Genomic DNA, 13,601 nt, shown 5'->3' with positions numbered 1-13,601 from the left:
ACAAGCCCCAGTCCAGCATTCCAGACACCACAGTGCTTTGGAGAATCCTCACAAAAGGCCAAGTGTTTTTCCAACCAGGAGGACAAGACACAAGGAAACCAGCATTGCCTTCAGTGCAATGTCAGGCTTTGGAGCACGGCATGACAGACACAGAATGCTACAAATGCACACGGGCTCCATCAGCAGCACCCCTAAGGATGGAGGGTGGCTCCTGCCTCCCTCAGCCCTGCCAGGAAGGGGCACGTTAAACCACCCCTGACTTACTGGCATTACACTGCGTTCAGAAATACGCCGTGGGCTCCAAGCAGCTCCTGTACGCCGCAGAGCAGCAGTCCGGGCAGGGCCGTGCCTACAGCCGGAGCAGGAAATAGATCTCGGGCTGCTCCTGGGCGCCGGGAGGGAGCGGCAGCTCCCCGCAGCCGGGCAGCAGCAGTTCCCCACAGCCGTGCGGCAGCTCCCCGCAGGCGTGCTGCCGCAGTTCCCCACAGCCGTGCCGCAGCTCCCCGCAGCCGGACAGCAGCTCCCCGCAGGCGGGCCGCAGCTCTCCGCAGCCGAGCTGCCGCAGCTCCCCGCAGCCGAGCTGCCGCAGCTCCCCGCAGGCGTGCTGCCGCAGTTCCCCACAGCCGTGCGGCAGCTCCCCGCAGGCGGGCCGCAGCTCCCCGCAGCCGAGCTGCCGCAGCGCGGAGCAGGCTCCCTCGGGCACGCCGCGCCGCTCGCCGGGGCAGCCGCGCAGGTAGCGGCCGATGCAGGAGCCCGTGGAGTGCCGGTTGGCGGCCAGCGGCGGCCCCGGGGCCTTGCTCCGCAGCACCACCCCGGGCACGGCGCTGCCGCCGCACGGCCGCGGCTTGCCCGCCGCCTCCTGCCGCTCCCGGGCGCGGCTGGCGATGTTCCGCACCCGGCTCTGGCTGCGGGACGACAGCTTCCTCACCAGGGCCCGCGGGCAGTCCTCGTCCGGCTGCCTGGGGCACGGCGGCTCCCGGCCGTCCTCCTGCTCCGGGGACAGCAGCCTCCGCAGCTGCTCCGTCAGCGCGTCCGTCGAGTGCGGCCTCACGCCCTGCACGGCGGCCAGCTTCCCGTCCCTCAGGCCCGAGGAGATGAAGCTCCTGCTGATGTACTGATACTTACTCTCGAAGTTGCACGAGATGTCCTCCGAGGTCAGGTCTCCCAGGCTCTTGGACTTGCAGGGGCTGCTCTGCTGGATGGCCGGGTATGTGGGGAACGGCAGAGCCCCGGGGTGCAGGGGAAAGGCTGAGCCGGCCCTGGGGACACACACGGCAGCCCTGCGCTTCTCCGAGGGCTGCTGCCACGAACCCGCAGTGCTCTCACACGCGGGGACAGCCAGGTGGCTCCTTGCAGCCCCGCAGGTCCTGGAGCAGTGCCGGGCAGCGGCACAGGGCGCAGCGGTGGAGCTGCTCCCCAAGGTCCTGTCCCCGCCGGTGGAGCTGCTCCCCAAGGTCCTGTCCCCGCCGGTGGAGCTGCTCCCCAAGGTCCTGTCCCCGCCGGTGGAGCTGCTCCCCAAGATCCTGTCCCCGCCGGTGGAGCTGCTCCCAGAGCTCCTGTCCCCGCCGTGCCCGGGCTCCTGCCTCTGCCTGAGGCTCACGGGCGAGGCCAGCTGGCTCATGTCCTCCCTTCGGTACTCACGGGCGGTCACCAGGAGCTCCTGGCAGTCCCCATCCAGCTCCAGCAGGCTGCTGCTGGCCGAGTGCTCCCCAGGAACAGGGCGCCCCAGCGGCTCCTCAAAGATGAGGCTGTTGGACCCAAAGGAACTGGCAGGCTCGGGGGCTTCCCAGCTTGGTCCGCTCTTTGTAGCACAATTCCTTTTGGGATTTGCGTTTAGCAAAGAGAGGGATGAAGAGCAAGAAGAGCTGGGCAAGTTACTTTCTAGATTATTTAATCTTTTCTTGCAAACTAGTGCCCTGTGGCTCTTACATTCAGAAGGTGGAGATGCCACATGGAGAACTGTGTATGTGGAATACTCGGGATCCTCCAAGCTGGAGAACATGGCTGTGTCCAGAGTGGAGAATAAAGAGGATTTGTTGGATTTTGTGGGAGTGAAGTTGTGCCTACAGGGGCTGCTCAGGTCTGCAGCAAACATGTGTGGGACTGCATTCCCCGCCCTGGGGGTCTGGCTGCTGCTGCCATGGGGGCTGGAGACAGGAGGAAGGGGAGTTTGGTCATCTGTGCCATCGAGCTGCCCAATGAGAGTGGACACAGCGCTGTCCAGCTCGCTCTCAGTCGAGAGAGAGACTTCATCAATGAGGTGAGAAATGTCACTGTCCTGCAGGGCCGCCGTGGAGTGACAGTCAGGGCTCTCAGAGCACTCGGCAGAAGAAGGGGAAAGAGGTGCTGCAGTGCTTTTCTTCATGTCACATTTGTGATTCTCCACCTCTGTGCTCTGAGAAACAGAAGTCCCCATGAGACTGACCTTCCCTTCCTTAGATCCTTTTGCGTCATCTTCCTTTTTACTCTCTGCACAGTTTTTGTGGTGTGATTTTTCTGTGGGAAGTTCCAAGTCAGAGTCTTGCGTTAGGGGGACAGTTCCATCAGAAAGATTATCCTCCTGGTAGTCTACAAGGTGATTTGCTTGAGCTACACCATTTGCAAAAACCAAATGTTCAGGTTGCTCCTGTGGAGGTGGTGCTAAACAGTCAGCTGTAGAATCCCTCTGGTTATTCTCCTTCTTGAACTGAGATGCTAAATGTGAAGCATTTGACTTTTGCTCCAAACGTGGAGAACCCAATTCTTTCAAGTTTGTTTCCTTCTCACTTGTATTGTCATCACTGTTGGCTAAATTAAATGAGAAACATATTAGTGGCATTAAAGACTTTGCTCTGTCTATCAACAGCTATTTTGTCCTTAGACAGACCAATGGAGAACGCAAAACTAGGTACAGTTGTGACAGAACTTAATAATGGGGTTGTGCAGGTTTAGTACAAATTATCTGAGTGACATGAATAAATGGAAAAATACAACTGCAGGCACTTCATTGAAATTTCCTTGGAATGTCTATTACATCAGGCAGGTGATGTAATATTTGTTGTAAGTAATGTTAATGAGGTACCACATCATAGCTTGCACGTGGCATTACCTTCAGCTGTGTTCCTAGTCACATTTGTACTATAAAGAAGCGTGGCAATAAAGACAGAACAAAACAGCTCTGTTAAAACACACAACACTTGAAAACAAGATGCATGCTTCAAGCTGAGTCAAAAGCATCGAGTAGATGAACTCCAGACTGGTTTATACATGTGGCTACTGCAAAGTGTTACAAGGATTTTGTTTGGATCTTCTACCAGCAGGCAGCATTCACAAGGGCAAGGGTTTGAATTCCTCGAAAAACACATATTGGGTGTTTTCTCCACAAATCCTCATGTCTTTCTATGCCAGATTTGAGCTTTGTGACTCACTCCTTTGGAGATTTAATGAAGCAGGGACTAGAGAAGTAAACTTAGTGTAATAGATACCGGTTTTAATGATGGCTAGAAATCAGGTACTCCTGGAAGAGGCGAGGGGAGCCCTGACCGTTCACCAAAAGTAGTTTTGGAAGCACCTTACCAGATGTGTTGTCCTCTGCCTCGGCCTCCTGGGCAGTGTCCTGTGCAGGGCAGGGCAGCTCCACCATGAGGAACCTGTCCACGGGCATGGAGGCGGGGCGCGCCTGCGAGGGGCGGTTGGGCCGCCGCAGCACCCCGTCCTTGTCCTTCAGGTCTGCCGGCTCCGAGGCGCTGTCCTTCATCTCAGCAGCCTCCAGGAAGCCCATCTTGCTCTTCTTCCTGCCCTTGGCCGGGGCGCTGGCCGTGCGCCGCAGGATGCGCTCGCCGATGGAGCGCTTGCGCGCGTGGTGCCCGCTGGGCTCGGCCGTGCCCGCCTTGGGCGCCTTGGAGAACAGCCCTCGGAGCCCCATCAGCTGCTTGCTCTGCGGGGACACAAAGCACAGCCTGCCTGAGCTCACGCCCGCTCACGGGGCGGAGAGCTGCTCTCACAGCGCTGATGAGCGATGACGGCAAAGTTCAAAACGCAGCAAAGCAAAAATTCACACCAAGCCACTCACAGCTACTCTGAGCAAGGAGCTCCAGCACAGGTCTCCATGGATTCATGCATGCCTGCCTTTCTCCTCATTAGGATGGCAGCCTGCCACAGTTACCAGAGAGCTTTGCTCAGCCTCCTAATGGGACCTGACAAGGCTCTAGGAAATGCTCGGCAGTGACAGGCTGCACATGAACGTGGAGTTTTCTATGCATGGGTTTCATCAAAGCAATATTCAGATGTTTCAGAGCCTGCATGGAGAATGGTTCCAGTTTGGCAGTTGCAGATCATGCGATTGGGAACCACTGGAAAGTCTGTGCCCGGCAAGTGCAAAGTGCATGCTCAATGAGCTCTACCTTGGTGGCTCCTAGAAAGTGCATTATTGTGTAACTGGGATTGAGGATTAAAGGGCTCCACTGAAAGGCAAAAAGAAATGCAAATCCATTTGGCTAATGTTTTCAAGACTGCCGCACAAGCAAATAAGGTAACAGTACATCAGCTGTAAACAGAACCACTTTACAGCAAACCATTTAAAGCTATTTCTTAGTTGAGTATGTGTCCCCCAGGAACGGAGCAGATCTCCTCAGTCAGCCGATGAGAAACAGCAGTGCAGCCATCGTTGATTCAGAGCAGCATCAGGGGAACAGAGCCAGGGACATAGAGGGAATCCCAGCGGGTGTCCCCTCCTGCTCCCCTTGCCTCCCCTCTGGAGTTACACTGCTGGTTTTCTCGAGCAGATTTGTTCTTACAAGGGCAGCAGCCAAACAGGCCTTGCAAACCATCTCCAAGGATGTGATTGGCCTGATCTGCCCAGATGTGCACATACCAATACATGAGATCCCATCCCATGATCTGAGGGGATCAGGGAGGAGAAGGGAAGTGGAGCTGGGAGAGGATCTGGACAAGAGCAAACCTCAGCCCTGGGCCCTTCTCCCTGCTGTTGTCTCTCTGTTCCCCTGAGCTTTCTGTGGGTGCTGCACAACTTTGGGTTCATGTTTGTCATGACATTCTCTGCATCCTCTCAGAAGGCACAAAGACTGAGGGCTGAGTGTCCTCTGCAACCTCAAACCTCACAAAGGTCAGGGTTTTGTGTTTATCTTTGTTTCTTAAATCACTGCTAAGGTGCTATTTTACTTAATCCTTCTGCTGACCATGGCCTTAATTTCTTTGTGCTGCTTATCTCCAGATGGAAACAGCTAAGGAAGGGCAGCTGAAAACACAGAAAAAACACTGTGCTTTCACTTTCACTTTAAAATCATTCTAAAATTAGCAAACTTGCAGAAAAGCAGGATCTATGCACTAAAACCCAAAAGTAAATTAGGTTAAATTAAATTAATTTAATTAGCTGCTAAAAATAGCTTGTCAAATATTATGATCTGGTGCAGCTACAGTTCTCAGGATCTACTTGCAAAATAAGATCAGTGTAGCACACTGAAGAAATGTACCTCCTGTACCTAGACAAGATCATTGTTAGGTGCTAACAGTAAGAACATCTGCAAGCATGTGCACACCAAGAGTGGAGCCATGGTATGGTGACCTTTCCTTGCTGATCTCCTGCAGGGAAACCCCACACACACTCTGAGCCTCCTGGGCACTCCAGCACAAATCCTGGGAGGTTCTGGGCTACATTTAAATCCATTTTTATTAGAAGATGTAAATTTCCAGCTGTACCTACCTTTCCATAGGTCTCATTAATGATTATATGAACAAATATGGAAGCTTCTGTCAGTCCTTCTAAGTACACATGGCGATAGCCTGGGGAAACAGAAATAGGAATATTTCCACACAAACCTCCACCAAGAACCAGCAGTTTGCATTTTATGCCCAGCTAGGAATGACTGCCTGTAAAAGTGATGTACACACAGGAAGCCACCTGGTGCCTTCAGTAAACTTCTCTGGGGTCCTCACAGGTTTTCTGAGCCCCAGTACAAATTGCCTCCAAGTTATAAAAAACACACCGCAGTAATTTCCAAAAGCACAGACAACCAAACTCCTTTTTGGGATGGTGCATAAAGCACCCTAAGAGAACAGAAGACTTGTCCAAGTTTCACATGAAGTCACAGAGATAAGATTTATAAAAATCTATCATCTTGTGCTGCTAATGTTCTCCTTGGGTTTGAGGGAGGATTTGCACACCCAGGAGAGCAGGGGGACTCACCAGGCACGAGGCTGCTGAAGGCCACAGTTCTCTGGCCCACAAAGTCCCTCCCGATGGGGTCGTGGTCCCAGACCAGGAACCGCACCAGGGCAATCTCGGGCATGTGGATGGTGAAGGTGAGGGTCTCCTCCCACACAGGATTGAACCCTGCAGGGCAGACAGGACACACTGGGGAACAGGCCAGAGCGAGCGCCTGCCTCCGTTCCAGGAGCACAGGGCACAAGGACACGGCAGCAGCAATGACAGTTCCATCATGTCGGTCGTTAAATGTGACACATCTGCCTCTGGGATTGCTTTAAAAACAAAATGGGTCTGCCTGGGGGCTGGCAGGGATACCCAGGCTAGCCCTGAGATAGATACAGATATAGATACAGATAGATTTGAGCTTCTGCATAAAGGAGATCTAAGAACAATTTGGTTAAAAGGCAATGTGGGGAACAACTCCTGCCCTTCACCTCTAACTTGTTTGTCTCCACACCAGAATTTCTGTCTGGGAAGCAGAAATAATTTGTTAAAATACAATAATTTGATTTCATCAGATAAGATGCTTTGCAATTTAGAAAGCAATAACAGACACTAATTCATTTACACTTATTTAATATTTTACTCTAAGAAAAAGAAATCTCTTAGATTATCTTACCATTGTCATCCACCACTCTGGTCTGATCTTTACAGCAGTCAACAGGTAACCCAATAATCTCCACCTCAACAAAGGGATCTATGATCTGTTTTTCAAAAACACAAGATTTTAAAAGCAAGCCAGCCATACAAATGAAGGTGAATTTTTTAAAAATTAATGGGGAGAGTTGATTTAAATTCATATGAGAATTCAAACTCCTTTGATTTACATGAATTTTCAAGCAGCACTATCATGGGAATTGGTTCCATGGAGTACATGTTGATGTATGATTTGCATCAAGAGCTATGGACAGCTATGACTAATTTTCATAAAAGTCACCCTTTAAAATACAAACCAAATCACTTCTTAAACATCACAAGTAGGATACAGGCTGGGGGAAGTGTAGCATGTTGTGACCAAAAGCTTGACAAGATCTGAAATTTAGTGGTGTATTTGAATAAGGAGAAGGTTTGAGTCCCACACTGCCTGTCACTCCCATGGAATGCACCAGAGCATCTCACCTCTCCTCTGTCCCCCAGCATTGAGTCAGGGGGCTTGGGGAGCTGCTGCCCACTGATGATCTTCAGAATCAGCTGCTTCTTAGGACTGGCAGGAAGTGGATCAGCAGAGTAGGGGTTGAATGTGCCTGAAAGATGGCAAGAATGAGATTGTAAGGGAAAAGATACACATAATAAATATCTCCCCCCAAAACACAGACAGACTAATTCAGTCAGAAATGAGAAACTATGAGTATGGAGCAGCTGCTTAGTAATTTTAAAATTCTCCTCCTATTTCTTACAACCTTTTCTGAGAGAAGACCCCTTGGTTTTGTGATTCCAAGGCAGAGCTAGACCAAGCCCTGGATACTTGCTCCTGGGCCACTGCAGAGCTTCCTCTACTTTCCTGCAGCTGGTCATCCTAGAACACCTTTTTCTTCTTTTAAACTCATGTTAATAAGGCAAAGAGCTCTATATCTATATATATCTATATATCTATATATCTATCTATATATATAAATATATATAATCACAGTAAGAGATTGCACACTGGTACAAGTCTGAGAGCTGTGAGTGCATGGAAATAGGAGAGATTCTAGATCTGTTTGCACTTTCCTTTCTTGTGCCTTCTCTGTGAAGGACAGTTTATGAAAGGCCTGGCAGCTACAGTGATAACTGCACTGAACCTTACCTTTGCACATCTGCTGAGGTTTGAGGACATAACCACAGTTGCCATTTACCCTGAATTTTGCTTCATTTAACTGCATCACACGTCCCTCAGACTGGTAGTTTAGGGCCACTGAAAGAGAGAAGTGGGGTGCCATTAATAAAGATAATATTATTAGGCACACACACACCAAAAGGGAAGGAAGTCTTTCACACAGCTCCTACCTAACTGGCAGCCCACATTCCAGTAGGGAACAGGGTTGAAGTTGCTGGAGTCGATCCGGTAGGCTGAGGGATAGACCCGGGTCAGCTGCCTCTGGTTGTAAAGCATGAACTGCTCAGCCTTCTGCTGCACTGCCTGGTGGGCTCTGGTCTCACTGAATGACAGCACGTTCCCTGTGGAGCCTGTGTGCCATGGCACAACCAACAGACAGGTGACAAACAGTCCCAGGGCATGGGCCTGAGCCCAGACCTCATTACCTGGCTATTCATCAAGGGCAACCTGAGATTGAGTCCAGTGTTCCAGGACAGATTGTCTTGTCCTTCACAAATCATGTACCCTGAGTAACTGATGGGCACCAGCTCCCCCTCTCCCCCTTCCAGGAGGGTCTGTTGTTCTCCTCTCAAGTCTGTAGACTCGAAAGGAAAGCCAAGTGAGAGCTTGGCAGCTCTAGGGAACCTGCAGCAAAATCCTCTGCTGGCAGCAGGGCCAGAGGAGTCACTGCCAGGGAGGGAGTGCCCTGCTGGGCTCTGGTTTGCCCTCGTGCCAGCCTAACAGCAGCACTCAGTCCCCCCTCTCACAGGTGACAAGGACATGCCAGCCCTGTGCCAGCCTAACAGCAGCACTTAGGCCCTCCTCTCATGGTGACAGGGACACATGCCAGCCCTGTGCCACCCTAACAGCAGCACTCAGGCCCTCCTCTCCCAGTGACAGGGGACACATGCCAGCCCTGTGCCACCCTAACAGCAGCACTCAGGCCCTCCTCTCCCAGTGACAGGGGACACATGCCAGCCCTGTGCCACCCTAACAGCAGCACTCAGGCCCTCCTCTCCCAGTGACAGGGGACACATGCCAGCCCTGTGCCACCCTAACAGCAGCACTCAGGCCCTCCTCTCCCAGTGACAGGGGACACATGCCAGCCCTGTGCCACCCTAACAGCAGCACTCAGGCCCTCCTCTCCCAGTGACAGGGGACACATGCCAGCCCTGTGCCACCCTAACAGCAGCACTCAGGCCCTCCTCTCATGGTGACAGGGGACATGGCTGCCCTGTGCCAGCCCTGTGCCACCCCGTACCATCATCCACGATGTCCTGGGCTGCCACAGAGTTGGTGTACACCACCAGGTCCGACAGGGCCCGGCACAGCTTCACTGTCTTCCTGCGGCGGGCCAGCCTGCTGGGTGAAAGCAAACAGAAACGGGCACTTGCAGGACTGAAGTGTATTTCAATCCCCCTTTCTGTTCTTTTCAACAACAAGGAAATGAAGAATTGTGAGCAGGGAACCCTGTGAGGCAAACTTCCTTGGAAAGGGTTCTGGGATGACTGCTCCCCTCTACCTCCACAGCCCATCCACACAAACAAAATTTTTTCAGTTAAAATATAATGGAAGAGCCGCACCATGGCTGTTCTAGACAAAACCAAGGAGCATTTCAGTGAGAGCAAACACATTCTCAGTGGCACTTTTCTGATTGCTTTTTTTCCCATTCTCAGATGCAATAAAGTTGCCTGGGCTGTGATGCACATTCTGTAACCTGCACAGTTTGCTCTGTTTGCAGCAGGTGAAGCAGGGCCTGGCACCTTTCCATGGGCACTGGCACCGTCACACTTCTGTGCAGTTAATTGCTGCTTGCAGCCTGTGACAGGTGACACAGCCACAACACCGGGCTCACAGCAAACCCAGCTGACAGCTGTCACGTGTGGCAGACACATCACACGTGGCACACACACACACAGGACCTGCTCTGGCACAGCCTACACGCTGCTGGCACAGAGCAGCCCCGGCCCCACCTGAGGGGCTCCAGCTCACCTGTGGGGCTGCCCCAGCTCCTTGCCCGGAGGGTGCTGCTGGCCGTCCTCATCGTCCGAGGCACTGTGGGCTTTGGCTGCTGCCTTGGCAGCTCTCTGTGGGGAAAGAGCCAGGCAGGGTCAGTCACTGTAACAGGGGCTCCTGTTTCTGGGGCTGGGGCTGGGCAGGAGGCTGAGCTGGGCTCTGCAGCCCCAGGGACAAAAGTGACCCCTGGGGCTGGGTTGGCAGAGTTTTCCTGCTGTGGAGAAGGAAAGGCAGCACAGAGCACCCCATGGCAGTGATTCCAGCTGTGGGCAGGAGCATCTCTGGGTGCTGCCAGGCCTCAGGGCTCATTTCTGGGTGCTGCCAGCCCAGCCAGGCCTCAGGGCTCATTTCTGGGTGCTGCCAGGCCTCAGGGCTCAGTTCTGGGTGCTGCCAGGCCTCAGGGCTCATTTCTGCCACGGTCTGTCCAGCACAGGCCGCTCTGTGCTCTGCCCCTGCCCTGCTCCCTCCCAACACCAGAGGACAACGCTGCTCCCCTGGCTCCAGGGCACTGCTCCTGCTGGAATCCCAGTGGGTTGTGTCCTGTTTAACAAACAGCAACACACACCGGGGTCTAAATATACAGAGCACTGCTTATGCCCACCTGTGCCCCTCCCCAGTTTAGAAAATTAAATGCATTCATTAGTGAAGGTGTGAACAGAGTAAGGGCAAAATGTTCAAACATCATCTTCCTGCTCCATTTCGAGCCACTTACAAATATTCAAGTGATTCTAAATTATTACACTATAAAGAAAATAGCTATGATAAAAAGATTAAAACCTCAAAATCCCTTTTTTTCATAAGCACCTATGATTTAACAGTTTCCAATTTACACGTTACATCTTTTGTAATGCTAAACACAGCTTCAAGTGAGAGTTACTTAATCCCCTTCTCGTCAAGAGGTAATTAATATAACTGAGAGCTCCTTATCCTTTTGCACAGGGCTCACTGAGCACAGATTTATTTCCTCCTCTTGTCATACACCCTATTGGACATAATTCAGTTTGCTGTGTTTGGTGCTGACATGAAGCTGACTGTATTGGAAATCATTTGCATGGTTCACTTTGGAGTTTGAAGGTCTGCACTGAGCATGTTCCACGCAGTTAACTTTCAGGAATTGCCAGCTTTAGTGTCTTTGCACCTCCCCAGTAGTTTTTAAAGCATTTATTCATTTGGCACAAGAGCTGGCTGAAAATGTCATGTGTCAATATTGTTGGGTGGATAATTCTGTATCTGCAAAAAGATCAATAGTAACCAGTCTTCCCAGGCATCCCTTCAGCTGGAAAGGCATCAGGAGCAGTTACAGGATGTCTCTGTTGCCTCAGTCTACAATACAATCACTATTTTCTAAAAAAAATCTATATGTACCCTTATTTTTTTCACCAGAGATGAAATGAATGGGCTTTCCAAACCTGCTACACCCATTAGGATAACTAGCTGAAGTAATTAAATTATTGACAGACTTTCAGCCCTCAGCAGAAGCAGCAGATTCCAGTGGCTGACGTTTGCCTGTGACATGTCATTCCCAGCATTGGTGTGGCCAGCAGCAAGCACAGGGTGCCAGGGGCGGTGCCCACTCTCAGGTACCACAGGTACCCATGAGGAGGGAACATGCACTGAGCTGAAGGTGCTGAAGGGAACACGAGCACTGTAACTGATGCAAGCTTGGAACTGAAGGGTAAACATGAGCCCTGGTGCTCTCTGCTTGGGGAATGTTGATGGCTCCTAGCTGGCTTCAGGGCAGATGGACTGCTGGCTGATTAAGTTCTTTGAAATGTCTCTTAATCACAAAAAACCGCTCAGATTCTCAGTCCCCAAGCTCAGTGCAGCCCTCACCATGGAGAGCAGAGTCTGGATGGCTGGGACAGGGGCTGGCTGGGCTGCAGAGCTGCCTCTGTGCTCAGCCATGCACTGCAGCTCTCACTGACAGGGCTGCAGAGCTGCCTCTGTGCTCAGCCATGCACTGCAGCTCTCACTGACAGGGCTGCAGAGCTGCCTCTGTGCTCAGCCATGCACTGCAGCTCTCTCTGGCTGCAGCAGGAAGGGAGCTGGCAGCTGCAGCAGCTCAGGCTGAGGCTGTAAATCCAGGCTCAGGGCTCTGTGGGAGTGTGGCAATAGGGGAGGCAGATGACAGGAGCACATTTGTCAGGATATGGGCACGGGAGGAAACACGGGCACTGTTCCCTTGTGGGGGCTGCTGTGTGCCCAGCTGTGAAATGGGAGCTCTCAGCTCCTGCCTGGCCATGGAGACACCCCTGAGGAGCAGCAGGGCAGGCAGTCCAGCCCAGCAGCTGCACAAACATAAGCAGGATGTGAAAGCCAGGAGGAGATCAGGCAGAACACATCTGCACAGAGCAGGAGCCCTGAGCCAGCACGCAGCCATAGCAGCCCCTGGGAGCAGGGACAGTCCCAGCACGGCCCTGCCCAGGGTGGGACACAGCAAAGCTGGGCCCTGACTGAACCAGGCACCATCAGCTCTCTGGAAAACAAGGTATGCCAAGACATTTGTCTCTGCTGCTCTTCTGCTGCTGCAGGTTTGGTCAGAAAATCAGCAATTCCACAGCTCAATCTTCTGAACAGATTAAGACACCGAGTGTAATCACACAGGCTCCCTCCTCGCTGCCCCCATGCCCATCACACTTGTCTGGAGCAGTAAAACATTGCCAGGGTCTCTGGAATGCTGCCAGTCCTATAACAGCAACCTCAGCTCTCATTTATTTCACTCACCTTGTGTTTACTGAAGTTCCCCATTAATGATCGACCATGAGACTTTTTTCCACCTTCTTTTGTATCCAAGTTCTGTGCAGAAAAAGTGCAATAAAAAGCATAAATAAATACCTGCAGAAATGTCTTTAAAGAGTCTGCTACAGTCTCCAAAAGGCATCATTTCAACCTCATACAAGTTCCTGTGTGTCACTCTGGCTCACTATTAGGAAAATAAAATTATTGCAAATGAGACAAAGTAAGTTAAAGTCTGATCTGGGAACAAATTGAAATCCAAAATCTCATTACAGGACTTTTCTAATTTCTTTGTACACTTCACAGTTTAGAATCATCTAACTGTAAAGAAAAATACTAACATTAGCACTCAAGACAACAACAAGCCATGTAGAAAAAGCAGTCTAGCAAAACCAGGCAAATAACAACAAACCAAGACATCTGAGTGTTCTTGAAAGCAGCCACAAAGGGAAAAGGGAGAGGAAAAAGAATCTCCTAGCAGATAAATGTGGACTTCTCATAGGCAGCCTGCAGGCTGAGTTCCACATTCCCAGCCATGCCCCCAGACATCAGCTGGATAACTCCTGGCAGCATCTCACTTCTTCTGTCAGGAACACACAGCCCTTCATCTTCTGAAGAGCAAAACAAAACTGAAGAATATTCCCCCAGCATTTCAGCTGGGTGAGTGTTTCAGCGCTGTGAACTCCAGCTTCTCCCTGCTCAGGGCTGAGCTGGACTCACTTTGGGCTTTCGTGACGATGAGGGCACTGGGGGCCCAGCAAAATCAATAACCTGGGTTCAGAGATTTGCTCAGAGCTCAGGCTGGAAGTCTCTGTAACACGCAGAAATAATCTTTAGCGGATTTTTACT

At 51.6% G+C, this 13,601-nt stretch overlaps 1 protein-coding gene across 1 annotated transcript in view; it reads right to left on the bottom strand.

The window, feature by feature from the left end:
• Positions 1 to 349: 349 nt before the first annotated feature.
• PLCH1 (phospholipase C eta 1) overlaps positions 350 to 13,601 on the bottom strand; it is a 45,455-nt gene continuing 32,203 nt past the window's right edge. The window contains exons 12-24 of the mRNA XM_058811872.1: positions 12,741 to 12,812; positions 9,993 to 10,087; positions 9,262 to 9,362; positions 8,192 to 8,371; positions 7,992 to 8,099; positions 7,325 to 7,449; positions 6,825 to 6,909; positions 6,185 to 6,331; positions 5,702 to 5,781; positions 4,383 to 4,442; positions 3,556 to 3,916; positions 1,578 to 2,787; positions 350 to 1,445 (exon numbers count right to left, since the gene is read on the bottom strand). Coding sequence (XP_058667855.1) covers positions 350 to 1,445; positions 1,578 to 2,787; positions 3,556 to 3,916; positions 4,383 to 4,442; positions 5,702 to 5,781; positions 6,185 to 6,331; positions 6,825 to 6,909; positions 7,325 to 7,449; positions 7,992 to 8,099; positions 8,192 to 8,371; positions 9,262 to 9,362; positions 9,993 to 10,087; positions 12,741 to 12,812 — 3,720 coding nt within the window. The remainder of the gene's footprint in view (positions 1,446 to 1,577; positions 2,788 to 3,555; positions 3,917 to 4,382; positions 4,443 to 5,701; positions 5,782 to 6,184; positions 6,332 to 6,824; positions 6,910 to 7,324; positions 7,450 to 7,991; positions 8,100 to 8,191; positions 8,372 to 9,261; positions 9,363 to 9,992; positions 10,088 to 12,740; positions 12,813 to 13,601) is intronic.

Source organism: Ammospiza caudacuta, chromosome 11, assembly GCF_027887145.1.
Source record: "Ammospiza caudacuta isolate bAmmCau1 chromosome 11, bAmmCau1.pri, whole genome shotgun sequence".
NCBI lineage: Eukaryota > Metazoa > Chordata > Aves > Passeriformes > Passerellidae > Ammospiza > Ammospiza caudacuta.
The sequence above is the reverse complement of the archived record's forward strand: the minus strand, read 5'-3'. Positions and strand labels throughout refer to the sequence as shown.